Source organism: Hyposmocoma kahamanoa, unplaced genomic scaffold (genome assembly GCF_003589595.1).
Source record: "Hyposmocoma kahamanoa isolate Upper Pololo Valley unplaced genomic scaffold, ASM358959v1 185, whole genome shotgun sequence".
Taxonomy (NCBI): domain Eukaryota; kingdom Metazoa; phylum Arthropoda; class Insecta; order Lepidoptera; family Cosmopterigidae; genus Hyposmocoma; species Hyposmocoma kahamanoa.
In genome coordinates, this window is record NW_020653715.1 from 3,367,989 (window position 1) to 3,381,428 (window position 13,440).

The window sequence follows — 13,440 nt, forward strand, 5'->3', positions numbered from 1 at the left end:
CATTCACCAACAGGTGGCGTTTTAGTAAAAATGATATAATAAAAAAGTATATAATAGCTAACTATTACACGTTAGATGGCGCTTAAACTCATTTTTCGTTACACTAAGAACTCACGGAGCGGTTTTTACCCGCCGCGGGCCCGCGGCATCTGTAGAATGTTACAGTTAAGTATGTAAAATTAGTAGCACATTTCACGGCGCGTTTTACGCCTGTAGTGGTGACGGTTGCTCGCGGTTGCCGCGGCGGGGTACTAGTAGAACCGCGCAGGACGCGATGACCTGCGCGCTTGGCGACTGTCGTCGCCCGCACACTTTGGCGGTCGGTTAAGGCGCAATGTGGTGCAGGCGCCTGCGTGCGTAAGTTCTCTGTTAACCGCGCGATTTGCAATTAACTCCCACTAACTTCGCGGTCCGTTCCGCAATTGCAACGGTTTCGTGCCCGCAGCCGCGACAGCTACGTGCCCGCACAAACTTGCAGGGTCGTGAGTATTGAAATTTAACCGCTGTCTAGCAGCACCGGCGGGCGTGGATGGAAACCGCTCCGTGAATTGTTAACCTTACCTAATCGATAGTTGGAAACCATGTGGCTGTTTTTAATATTAAAAAAAATATTCCATTTTTCATACTATATCTACACAGGTACTGGTGTATTATTAAATTTATATATTAATATAAATTATTTTTTTTTTAATGGCGGCCACTAGGCTTGGACCAGCGATCGTCGCCAGTGTCAATTTTCCATTATACGTTACCACGGGTTCCTGAAGCTGTCACTGTCTAGAGTAAATTCGAAACATCAACGAATTTAATAAATTAAATTATGTTGTTTTTTTATGAAGGATTTATGTAATTTTCTATAATTGTTTCTAGTTTATTTTGCATGCACATGTAAAATAAAGCCGATTTTATTTTATTTATTTTTTAAATGCATTTGCTATGGAAATTGAAACAAAGTCAGGAATAGTAATAAGAAAACCAATCTTTCGATTTTCCTGCACCTTCAACCAACCTTCTTTTATTTTAAACTCATTGGAAAAACTTAAAAATTAAAAATAGTCTACGTTTAATCTACGAGTACAATGGAATTTAAATATCTTAAATATCTAAAACACATAAATTTTTCTTCAAGCAACAGTAACATACAAATTGACATGGAATTGAAACGGTTGTCCGAAATATAAGTTGTGTTAAAGTTACTCGAAATAAAATGTTTAATAATAATAATAAAATAAATGAAATCAATTTAATGTGAATGCTTTTCGCTTCGATATTTTAAGGACTTTAATTACAAAAGTCATAGTAAGAAATTCAAACATTTCAGTAAAAATTTATTGTCGATAAACATCAGTCTTCGTAAATGAACATCACTATATTTGAATCTAGAAATTTTCCATGGAGACAAAAAGAAAACATTGAATAATAATAGAAATAGTGACTAAAAATTGAAATAGCTCGTGGAATGTTAAATCACTGGTTTTAAAATTTTTCACTTCAATTTTTACAAGGTATATCGCTACAACTTGGCATTTTCACGTTCGAGAGATCTTGTATGTACAACGATCGCCATGTACTGTGGCGATGTTTGTAGGCGTGTCACCTCGATATGATCATTTTGACCATATCGAGGCGACGCGAACCACGCCCCCATACCATCTCCCCTTTTTTTCTATATCTGTGGTGCCACCTTACCTATTTCTACCGCCAAGCAGTAATGTGAGAATTACTGCGTTCCAGTTTTGAAGGGTGAGGGTGCTGGTGAAATTATTGGCATACGGAACTTGACAACTGATGTTTCCGACTGACGGGCGTAGTGACAATGCCCCTCAGATCCTTGCGATTTAAAGCTCTGAGTGACACTGCAACTATTATGGACAGGCATGTCGCTTACTCCCAGGTGCATGGCTTGTTCGTCCTGTCACTCGGTATCATAAAAAGATAATATTTTTTATCTACAGGTTCATTACGCAGCGTTGAGCAATTTGGACATGCAAAAAGCGACCGGTGTGGTTTCTTCAGTCACAACTGATGGCCTTAACAGCAATTGCTACGGCATGGACTTCAGTGGAGTGACTGAGAGGTAAATTAATTTAAAAAATTTAAACTTCAAGTACTTACTTTATTACCATTCCAAATGCCAAACTTAATTTACACATTAATATTTATTTGTCAATAATTAATCCCGCTTTATTTTCAAAACAGTGTCCAAATGTCATCCTATTCTTGTTATAGCGGCGAGCGAGTGATGGGTTTGCTACCTAGAGGTGCAGCAAGTACTACGGTGGTAGCAATCCCCGAACTGGTGTGGCCTGTCCCTAAACACTGGACCCTCGAAGACGCTGTCACCGTACCCTCTGCTTTCGCTCACGCTTACTATATCCTTGTTAGTATACTGTGTTTCTTTCTTCTATTTCTCATCAAAGCATACTTAAATCTTATTGTCAGCAGTATAATTTGGCACTTTACTACGTGGTTTTTGATAACTACCACCACCGCTAATTCATATCATTCCTTGGTGGAACGCGAGTAAGGGATAAATCCAAAAGGCTAATTAATAATCTTTGTGTAGTGGACGAAAGCTAATATTTATGTACCACATAAACATACTTTATATAAATTGCCATGTAGCAAAATCTAAATAAGTGTAGATTATTGCGGATTGATGTGAAATCATCCGCAACACAACTAAGTGTCGATGTTTTTCAATTCGTAGCGCCTGAAACTTGACTTTGTTGGACATATGCATTCCATATTAATTCACGGAGGAGCTGGTGCATTGGGACAAGCCCTGATCTCAATCGCGCTCTCGACGGGTAGCGAAGTATTTACTACAGTGAGCGACATATCGAAGAAGCGTTTCTTGACTAGACTCTTTCCACAACTGAAAGGTAAAACAATTATAAGTTTAATAGAAGTTGGATTATTCAAATATACAAAACTATTAAATATTTTATGTGGGACAGAAATTATTTCGAAACCGTTACTCATTTGCGATACTTAATTGAATTTTGGATATTAGAAATTCAACATCACATTGAGATCGTATTCTTTGGCGTTGAGAATACAATTTATGGAGTGTATGGTGACGCCAAGCATAATGGTCAAAACATAAGTATTATTTATTTATTACCTACAGTATTATTTATTTATTTATTTTATTTATTTATTTATTTTAAACACTAAGAATATTACAAAAATATATATACATCACACCCTTAAACCTACATTGGTTTGTCCGGGTGCTGCACGTTCTCCGTTGCTACCACCGTAGTACTTGTACTGTTTATTGTTTGAAACTTCATTATCTGGTATTTGTTTCAGAGGATCACATTTTCAATTCCCGTGATCCTTCATTCTCGGATATGGTCATGCTTCAGACCAATGGAAAGGGATGTTCTGCTGTTGTCACAGCAGCTAAAGGAGAACTTAAAGAGGTAAGGATATTTTGCAATTTTACAGTCAAGAAGATCTATGTGGGACTAATTTGTGTCAATGATTAATAAGTAATTTGTTGCTAAATAACTTGTGATATTTTCCAGATGTACTGCAAAGTATGCGAGCATTCTGGTTTCGTGTGCGATGTCGATCAGATTAACAGCCAAGAAAACTTTAGTTTCAAGATGAATTATCTAACTGGTGAACGAAATTACGCCCGCATTAATTTCAACGATGTTTTCGACGATCCTAAGACTATTAAAGTACGCAACGAACGATTTATTTATTGCATATCATATTGTCCATTTCTAATGGACGGGAAGTCATTATGAATCATACTTCACTAAATATAGTACATTATGACGCCCCGTAAGGGCATGGCAATATCATCGCAGAGAGTCTCACGCTGTTACGTTATAAGTACAGACGGCAGCACATCAAGCCACACATTGACGGATCCCGTTCCGTTACACTGGAGGTGATATTCAAACAAGTGTTGGAAAACCTGAAGAGCTGTTGACTGTTTCCATGACAATATTATATTTTAGTAATCAAGTTTAATTTAATTTAATTTAGTTATCGAAAATTACAAACTAACACACAAAGTCATATTAATGTACGCATGCATTACATTTCTAACTATCCCAATACAATAAATTACTTATATCAATTCACATGAAATTTCACAAGTTGACATTTTTTGTTGACATTGAATTGACAAATATACCAATAACAAACCAATCCTTTCTCTACTTTCCTTTTTTTTCTGTCGTTTAAGGAGCAATTTGTGCTTGTTTGATCTTTGCAAATCAATTAAATATCTTACAGTCAATAGAAAGCAAACCATTGTGCGTATTAAAAAGACGTTTGTGGTTTTTCAGGCGATTCAAACTTTAATGAGCGAAGGTATCGCCCGTGGCTTTGTGCGTCCTCTGTCGCGAGTGGTCTACGACGCAGTTGATGTTCCACGTGCGTTGAATCTATTGGCTTCATCGGCTCATCGTGGCCGAGTAGTACTGCGAATGCACCACAAAGTGATAGCCTCTCAGCCAAGGTAAGTATCGTTATTCCGAACTTTTCCCAGAACTCATTTCAGTTCCAGAACAGTATTTAGGACATCTCGATCAGAACCACAGAACTATAAATACAGTAGAAGTGATTAGTTAGCGTCTGACGCGTGCCAATATAAGGTATCGAAAGACCTACTTGAGCTCAGTTCGCCATTTTCGCTTTGTATGATATGGTTCTGTCATTCTTTCGCGCAAATTCTCTAAAATCGCAGAAAATTGTCTTATTGTGCTATTATGGAGTGCAAAAATGGCAGCCGCACAAAAAATATTATCCATAGTAGTATTTCATATCATCGGTAAGTCTAATTTTAATAAATATTCAATTTTCTGTTTAACGAATTGATTCAGATGTTAATCGTTCGTCGTAGTCCAGCTATAGGCCGCAAGATGGCAGCACGTCGAATAAAATTTCAATATAAAATCAAAACGTCGTAACTTGCAATAAAGATATTGAACTGTCAACCATATAGCGACTGGATAAAGTTTAAATTATATTAACAGTACATAATTTGTTACATCTTTATAAATTAGAAACTATGACCAATCATTATTAAGATTTCGTAGTGTTTATCATTTGTTTGTGTGCATTTTGGCTACACAGCGGTTCCGATAGTTATCGAGGCTTAACTTAAGGCTCTTCCATTGTTTTTTTTTTCTTCTGTGATCAGAACGGACTGCCTTCTTGTTACCTTAAAGCGAGGTATGTCAACGCGAGCCCACATTTTAGGAGGTGAGATGTGGGGGACCGCCACGTGCGTCCCGCAACCTGCGCGCTGAGAATTAATATGAGTAAAATAAGAACGGCAGAGAAAACTTGACAGAGAGCCGACGTCGACGGGCGGGCAGTTTCCTTGTGCTCCTACCGGTAGGAGCACGAGGAAATAATATGTCCTTATGCTCCCACCGTGACGTCGTATCTAATAACTACATTGAACTAGATAAAAAAATATCGAAATAAAAAATTCAAAAGTATCTTTATTTCGTAGGTAAGATGAAAAATTACACTTGAAATAGTCACTTTGAGTTCTTTCGTAAGGCAGATTCTCCTGAGAAGAATGATCAAGAAACTCTAGGGGTTGCTATTTAAAATTAATATACTAATTTAAATGTGTATGTACATTTAAATTACTATAGAAACAAACTGAAAGAGTTACATGGATCACTAACATGGATTTTTGTCATCCAAGTACCTGCGCAGAAGTTGTATAATATTAGTTACCTTTAGTATTAGTTTATAAAGTTTTTCTTTTACTATAGTTTTAAACGTCGTAAGTGGCAAAGTTTGAAAATCAACCGGAGACTTATTATATACGTAGATAGAAGCGTATACATTTTGTGAAATTGTGAAAACAGATATCAAGAACTAGTTTATTTTTATTCCCCTTATTAATGTTATTAGTATGTCTGTAACTATTTTTCATAAAGTGACTATTACTATTCTTCTTATCCCTCAAAGATGCTCAGGAGCCCAGATTGTAAATTGTCCTAAAAGCACGTGTTTGCGGTATAAAAATTCAATAAATATCGGCAATACCCCAAGCAAAATGTCATGTCATGAACTATGGAAGTAACTAAAGAAAATCAGCCTCGCAGTTTCTGTTTAAAAGTATTCGTATTTTTTTACAATATCAATTACGTATAAATATAGGTGACAGTACATTAGTAGGAGCACGAGGACATATTTATCCTTTTGGTCCTACCAGTAGGAGCATAAGGACATATTAGTCATCGTGCTCCTACCAGTAGTAGCACCCAGTAGGAGCATAAGGAAACGGTCGACGGGCGGCGCGACCCGTCGTTGAACCGTTGGGCAATTTTCAAATTTTGGGACAAATGTGAATTTAACAACAATAACAACGCACACACTCAACATATTAATAACTACATGGTTTCAGTTGAAAACCAACATTTAGCAGTTTCGTTTCATTTAAAAATTACGTGCAAAGTTAAATATTTCATTCTGGAATGTTAGATTTTTATTTTAGCCTATTTCCAGGATTTTATATAATCGGGTGAAGTACATCCAGTCGAGTAACAATTAGCACATTCTTTAGACAATATCCTTAGGTGTATCGTATATTCTGTAAGATCGTTATTTAATAGTAAATATCTAAACCGTTTGATTTAGCAAAACATATTTTCCGCTTCTCCTCCGGTGATTCTGCTTAAACGCTGTGTTCTGTAGAATGCTTTATTCATTTTTGTAGTCTTTTTTTATGCAAAATATATGTAATATTGCTATTGTCTTTTTATTTACAGGATCACCTGTTCGCCAGCACTATCGCACGTGGTGGTTTGTGCCGACGAAATTGTTGGCATCCAATTAGCTGACCGTTTGGTTCGTCGTGGAGCGAAGAAATTGTTATTACACGTCTGCGGATCCTCTGGTTATCTTCGACAAAAGATTCGGTATGATCTTTTCGAATGTGACGATTTATTAATTATCTAAAATAAATAAAATCTAGAAGTTATAAATCATAATATTGTTTTAGTTCATGGGAAAAGAATGGCGTGAACGTGCAAATCGTTTCTGCAGATTTAGACATGACGGGCGTGACGAATCTTTTGAATGTAAGCAATCAGACTGGACCAGTTGAGGGTATATATATGACGGTGAACAAATGTCATGGAAACAAAGTAGTTGACTATTTATCAACGTTGACAAATTTGGACTTGGTATCAAGGAAACTGTGCCCATCATTAAGGTGAGATTAAGTTACAGAAAGGGGGTTCGGTAAGGTAATAATCGAAATATAAATTAAAACAAAATTAAACAAATACAAAACCTAGTTTTGCAAACTACATAAATGAAATATGTTCCAGTTACACATTATATAAATTGAATAAAACTCAAAAAGTACAAAATTGAACAGAAAAAATATTTAAGCTCATATTAAAATGTCTAATTAGAAAAACTTATTATAAAATCAATTATTACATAAATGATACTAACGTATGGTGTACTTCCAGGTATTGAATGTATGTGATGATACAAAAAAATAATTCTTCTCAAGCGAAATTGACTTGCTAAGGTCTAGTGGCTTTTTGTTTAATGTAACGCTTTCAAGTGTAATTTGATTATCTACGAAATAAAAATACTTGATTTGATTTGAAAAGAAAGAGGTGGTATAACAAATTTTAATGTAAGATATTTGATGACGCGATGTGAGAAGCTCTAAAATAGTTAGAATTTTGTTTTTAGGTACTTCACAGTAATCAACTTAGGAAACAACATCGGAAGGAATACGTGTCTGGAGAGATCTCGTCTTGGCTTACCTGCTACAACAGTTGACTTACATGCGGTAAGTATATCTATTAATGACTGGTATTCAAAGGATTTTATGCCGACAGTACTTGCTGGCTCTGTGGGTACAACGAAATTTCATCATATTTTGGATATCAAATAATGAAATCCGATGACATCCAGTAGAGACAGTCTGTAACTTGTCAGATATTTATTTTTATACAATAATTGTCAAATCTAATCTGGTCTTATGTAGTCATTGTTAGTACCTCCACTTTCATCACACCCAACATCATCACAATCAACTACAGGATAAACCTTTAACAGAAATAAAGATTTTTACACTCTTTACAACCTGTCGGTGAAGCAATTTTTTTATCCAATACCCGAGGCATTGTAATGAAAATAATTAATCAATGTATATCAATTTTCAGTTTTTCAATTCTGAAGAAGCAGTGTCCGGAAAGCTGACGTGGCGTAGTTTGATCGACGCCACTGAGGCTGCAGTATGCAGTGCTCAAGTGGATGTTGCTGCTTTCCCGCAGAGACGAGTGGCGAAGACAGTCACTGAACAAATAGCCGATTTGGCTGGTAAGATTTCAATAAAAAAGATAGAATGTAAATTTGTTGGTGCTGGTGAAATTACAGGCACATGGACTTGACAACTTGTGGTAACAAGCGCAGCGGTAGTGTTCCTCAGATCTTTGCGATTTAAAGTTCTGAGTGCTACTGCGCTTATCACCATGCGCACGACCTGTTCCTCCCGTCGCTTAGTATCATAAAAAAAGGAATTAAAACGTGGGCTTCATGTGTTTCATGGTCTCATGGTGATCATTAAGGGTTACCTGTGAAAAAAATTGTTGAAAATTTCGACATTTTCTTAAGGATTTTATTTTGTGCGGTTTTTCATGGTTTTTTTTAAAGAGTAGGAGTTATTATACTTATTGTCTGTATAATACATTACATTTAAATTACAGGTATACAATTATCGGATGATCCTGAAATTACGCATCTTGTGAATCCTGCTAAAGCGTCAATAATTCAGACGTTCCTCAGAACTATGCATAATGTCCCTGTTGATGCTGAGGATTTCATTACGTTGACAGCTGCTAAGTGAGTTGAATACTGCTTTAATATCAATGTCGAATGTCAGTTGTAATTATATAACATTGTAAGTCAGTCTTAAAACATTTTGATGTAACATTAAGTTAATTGTATATCACGATGTTTTACTACTATGATATTCCATGGTAGTAAAACACGTGATATTCAATAAACTTAATATAACAATGATTAAAGCGACGTCTCTAATCAGTCGCTTGTAATTTGTAATTAAATAAAAATTAAATAAAAAGTAATTTGGGAGTACAATCTGGTATACAAATATCTATTCAGGCTCCCTATTAAAAAATACAATTTTTATGTTGCGGGTCATAAACTAATTAATGCTGCATTAGGTTCTATTTACTTTGAGGAAGTATTTGCAGATCTAGATTTTGTGAATGACATTGTTGATAAATTTTATAAACTATTATTTGATATCATTGACAAATATGTCCCTAAAACTGTCACAAGGTCAAAAAGTGTAATTTTCTGCAGTGTTAATTTATGTTCGTGTTTAATAGTGTATTTTTGTTGGCGAATCTAATCAATGAATAAATAAATCGTTAAAAACCAATAACAAAGATACGTAACAAGTACATGGAAAAATACGTAAGGTCGGCTGGTTAATTTCGTAGTTACGGTTCGGAGAGCGTCAGGCATAATAATTGCTGAAGGCGTTGGTTCGAATCCAGCAGGATCGAAATAATTTTTCTTAGTGTGTTAATGTTATTACTGTTACCTTTGTTTGCTTTACAAGGCTAAGAAGCATCGAAGAGTACCTAGGGAAAGCAGTAAGAAAGGAGTTGCATGGCCTGGGCACTTTTTACTCCTGCGAACACATCGATGAGTTAAAGGGTACCATTCCCGTGGTGCCGCTGCAGACTCTTATTGAAGCAGAGCCAGAGGTATTTAAATACAAGTTTAATTTGTAAAATAATTATTAAATTATGGGAGTCTAAAGGTGCGTACAGATCTGGCGAATGCGCCACAAATGTGTGCGCGTGTTTGCAAAGGCTCGTGAGCTGCACACGTGTATTACGTTGCGATTTGTTCGCGCGCCACATATGTATCATCGATACTCGATGGCATGTATTTAACAGTATGAGAGTACCATGCGTGCATGCAGCGCATTCGTCAGATCTGTACGCACCCTAAATAAGGATGATACCTACTACTCATTGGTCTTCATCGTACAAAGATAAATGCTTGTAATATATTAGTTACATACTATTTGAGGACGCTGTCCGCGTTTTGCTGATAACATTGATTTTGAATAGCACCCAGTGAGGGCAAAGTTTCATAGGCGTTTCTCTTTTTTTTGCACCTTTGTGCGCCTCAACAAAATTACATGTTTCAGGGTTATGAAGAGTTCGACGTAACGAAGCAATATGTATGCATAGTACCAGGCTTAGAAGGGCATCATGCTCGTTTCCGCTTGATGTGCGAGCGATTCAAGTCAGGAGCAGTGGTGCTTCAGCCCGGTCTTGACTGCCCTTATGACACAGTGAAGCAGACAGCTGATAAATATGCCCAGGTGAAACTATTACTTGCCTTTTCTGTTACGAGGACTCCAGAAATCCATCTCTCAGGGGATTACATACGCATTGCCACTATGATCATAGTGGTAAAGTCAGAACAAGTTATGAAAATTATCTTAAGAAGCACCCCATTGATCTAGTCCAGGAATTAAATTCTTTTAGAATGACTTATTAAATTCGTTGTGACATTTACAGTTACTCCGAGACAAAGTGAATATTCAAGACAACTTTTACTTGCTGGGTTACGAGAGCGGTGTTCTGGTTGTGTTGGAACTCGCTGCCATTTTGGAAGATTGCGGTAGGTTTCTGCACAAATCATCTGCTTAGTACATATTACTGAAATTACAGGCACATGGGAATTGTCAACTTATGTCTCAGGGTGACGGGCGCAGTGGCAATGCCCCTCAGATTTTTGCGATTTAAAACTCTGAGTAGCACTGCAACTGTTGTGGGTAGGCGTGTCGCTTACCACGAGGCGTACGACTTGTCCGACCCGTCGCTTGATATCATAAAAATATTATTGACTTGCAATTTTTAAGTTATTGAACGTCACGATTATTGACCACCACGGTGTTAAATTATTTTGGTGAAATTATACCACTAGTTCCTTGAAATTGTAAATACAAAGATCGATCCTTAGAAAAAAATTCCTTCGATCAGACTGGATTCGAACCAATGTCTTGCCAACTATGCAACGAAAGGAACTAGCGGACTTTAGGAATCTTCCTATGTGCTTGTAACGACCTTTGTTTTTGGTTATTAACGACTTTTTTTGCCGTAGCACCACCTGTGAGGAATCTATTTCTTCACTCAGTCAGGTGCCTTTACACTTGCTTAGATGGCATAGTGTTTGGTACGGTTTGCTGGAAGACGTTGGTTCAAATCCGGCCGGATCGAAGGAATTTTTTATAAGTGTTCGATCTTGGTATTAATAATTATAACTTACTGCACAACCATGTATCTGCCATTTATCGTACACAAGAATGACAACTGATTGCAGATTGGCAAAATTGTTCCAGGTCTTAAAGGTACCGTGTTTTGCGTTGGTGGCGCTCCCGAAGAGTTCCAGGCGACCCTCAAACACGAGCTAAGAGAGTACCAATCGGATGAGGAGCTGCAGAACGCCGTCATCAGGCACATGTTTGTGTTGATGAAGGGTGACGATGATGGGCTTGATGAGGTGATTTCTCTATACTTTATCCAACAGCGTATTGTATACTTTTTCTTTAATAAATTGTATTGTACTTAATTGAATCGAAAGACTAATTAAGTGCTTTTGACAAAAAACTTAATGAGTATTGTAGATTAGTTCCTCAATCGTGGATAGGTACAAATGAATTTAGCATATTTCAATTCAATTTAAGTCAAATATTGTTTATTGCAAGTGAGTGAAATAATCCTTAGTCGGGTAAGTATTTAAATAATTTATTTAAATAGAAACACCAATGGCATAATGTTGTAAAGAAGCATATAAGAAAACAACATTAACGCCGACTGACGAAGGTTTAAAATTATTGGTTGTTGTCATCCAGTTGCCAACACAACCCTTAAAATCATAAAATCTAAAACATAATGACTTCTCATGTTTAATTGCAGGAGCTGAAAAAGGTATCCACGTGGAAAGAGAGAATAGATGTGTGCGTGCGATTGTTGCTCGGACGTGTGCCTCACTCAGCACAGTATGCGAAAACGCTAATCTTGTCTGCATACACGCGGATCAAGCTAGCACTGCAGTACAAACCACAGCCGAGGCAGCTCAATTCTAGAGTAATTCTCCTACACTCACCATCGATGATACTTGAAGACCCTCGCGACACCCCAGCAACATTACTCCAACAGTACTCCAAACAACCAGTCGTAGTTCACGAGCTGCAAGAACCACTTGCACACGCCGCCCTCGATCTTCGTATCCCGGCAATCATCAACACCTATTTCGATGAAAACATCAAAGAGGCTTACGAAAAAGCCAATCTATGCGAAAAATATAGGATTTTGGGTGATCTATTCACTGGCTCTCAAGACGTTGCACTATGAAACGTCCAGAACATGCTAGCTGGACAAAAATATTTATTGCTATTTTTTGCTTTGTGGGGTTTTCTTATTATGAATACCTAATTAAATTTTAGCTTCAGGGGACCCATTTTGAGGGGAGGGGGGAGAGTGGGTGGTGGTATTATGGTTAGTTAAAAAAATCCTATTCTCATTTAAATAATAAGTATATTAAAAAAATAAAAAAAACAACAACAACGAGTATAGTCAGGTAGTGAGAAAATAGGTGTAGCAGGTACAAATTAACTATTAATTAATTAACTAATACTTAACTTATAATCTATAATTAACTAACACTTTACAATTCTCTAATACTCCATAATTAACTAATACTATTAACTAATCTCTAATTCTCGGTACCGCTAAAAAAGTCATGCATACTAACATTAGGATTCTTAGTACTTAGAGATTTAGAGATGGGGGTATTATTAAATCTAATATTTCAGAAGGGAGGCTACCTGTGTTTTTTTTTGGGAACCTCTCTTAGGCCGTTCATTACAGAGTCAGATGTGAGCAACAACATATTAATTAAATCTTTATACGTGGCAATACGTGACCGTTTACGAGTGTTATGCTCTCGGAATCTTCTGCAATCTTTATTGCGAGCTTCCTGAGCTTCCTCAGAAAGCTGCCCAATTGGTAGCAGAGCTGACTGAGTAACATCTGTACTGTGTACAAGAATTTTATGCACAGTAGCAGGCATGTAATACCACGGATAAAGATTTATATACAAATGTCTAGTGGCTTGTGCTAAAGATTTAAATTTCTCGATGTTAATATCGTAACTGGAAGCTAAAGTTCTGAGTATGGTGGTGAAATTTTTTATAAGAGTCACATCTATACCTGTAATATCTGTGCTAAGCTCAAAGTTCGCAAAAAATCGACGGGCGGTATTTCCATCATTATTATTCCCAAACCTTGGTTTCGGTTTATCTACAATTATTCCCATTTCAGTTTCGAATCGGTTTTGAATGTAGACGGAACGCTGTTTCACATTTTCTTT

General features: G+C 36.7%; 1 protein-coding gene across 1 annotated transcript in view; it reads left to right on the forward strand.

Annotated features, from left to right (window-relative positions):
- The window catches only part of LOC113226225 (fatty acid synthase-like), a 24,874-nt gene extending 12,351 nt beyond the window's left edge, over positions 1–12,523 (forward strand). The window contains exons 20-35 of the mRNA XM_026458785.1: positions 1,956–2,077; positions 2,230–2,380; positions 2,711–2,885; positions 3,319–3,431; positions 3,537–3,695; positions 4,314–4,486; positions 6,762–6,911; positions 6,995–7,207; positions 7,705–7,804; positions 8,181–8,337; positions 8,724–8,859; positions 9,608–9,755; positions 10,208–10,384; positions 10,584–10,686; positions 11,408–11,568; positions 11,985–12,523. Of these exons, the coding sequence (XP_026314570.1) occupies positions 1,956–2,077; positions 2,230–2,380; positions 2,711–2,885; positions 3,319–3,431; positions 3,537–3,695; positions 4,314–4,486; positions 6,762–6,911; positions 6,995–7,207; positions 7,705–7,804; positions 8,181–8,337; positions 8,724–8,859; positions 9,608–9,755; positions 10,208–10,384; positions 10,584–10,686; positions 11,408–11,568; positions 11,985–12,422 (2,676 nt within the window). The 3' untranslated portion in view covers positions 12,423–12,523. The remainder of the gene's footprint in view (positions 1–1,955; positions 2,078–2,229; positions 2,381–2,710; positions 2,886–3,318; positions 3,432–3,536; positions 3,696–4,313; positions 4,487–6,761; positions 6,912–6,994; positions 7,208–7,704; positions 7,805–8,180; positions 8,338–8,723; positions 8,860–9,607; positions 9,756–10,207; positions 10,385–10,583; positions 10,687–11,407; positions 11,569–11,984) is intronic.
- Positions 12,524–13,440: the final 917 nt, after the last annotated feature.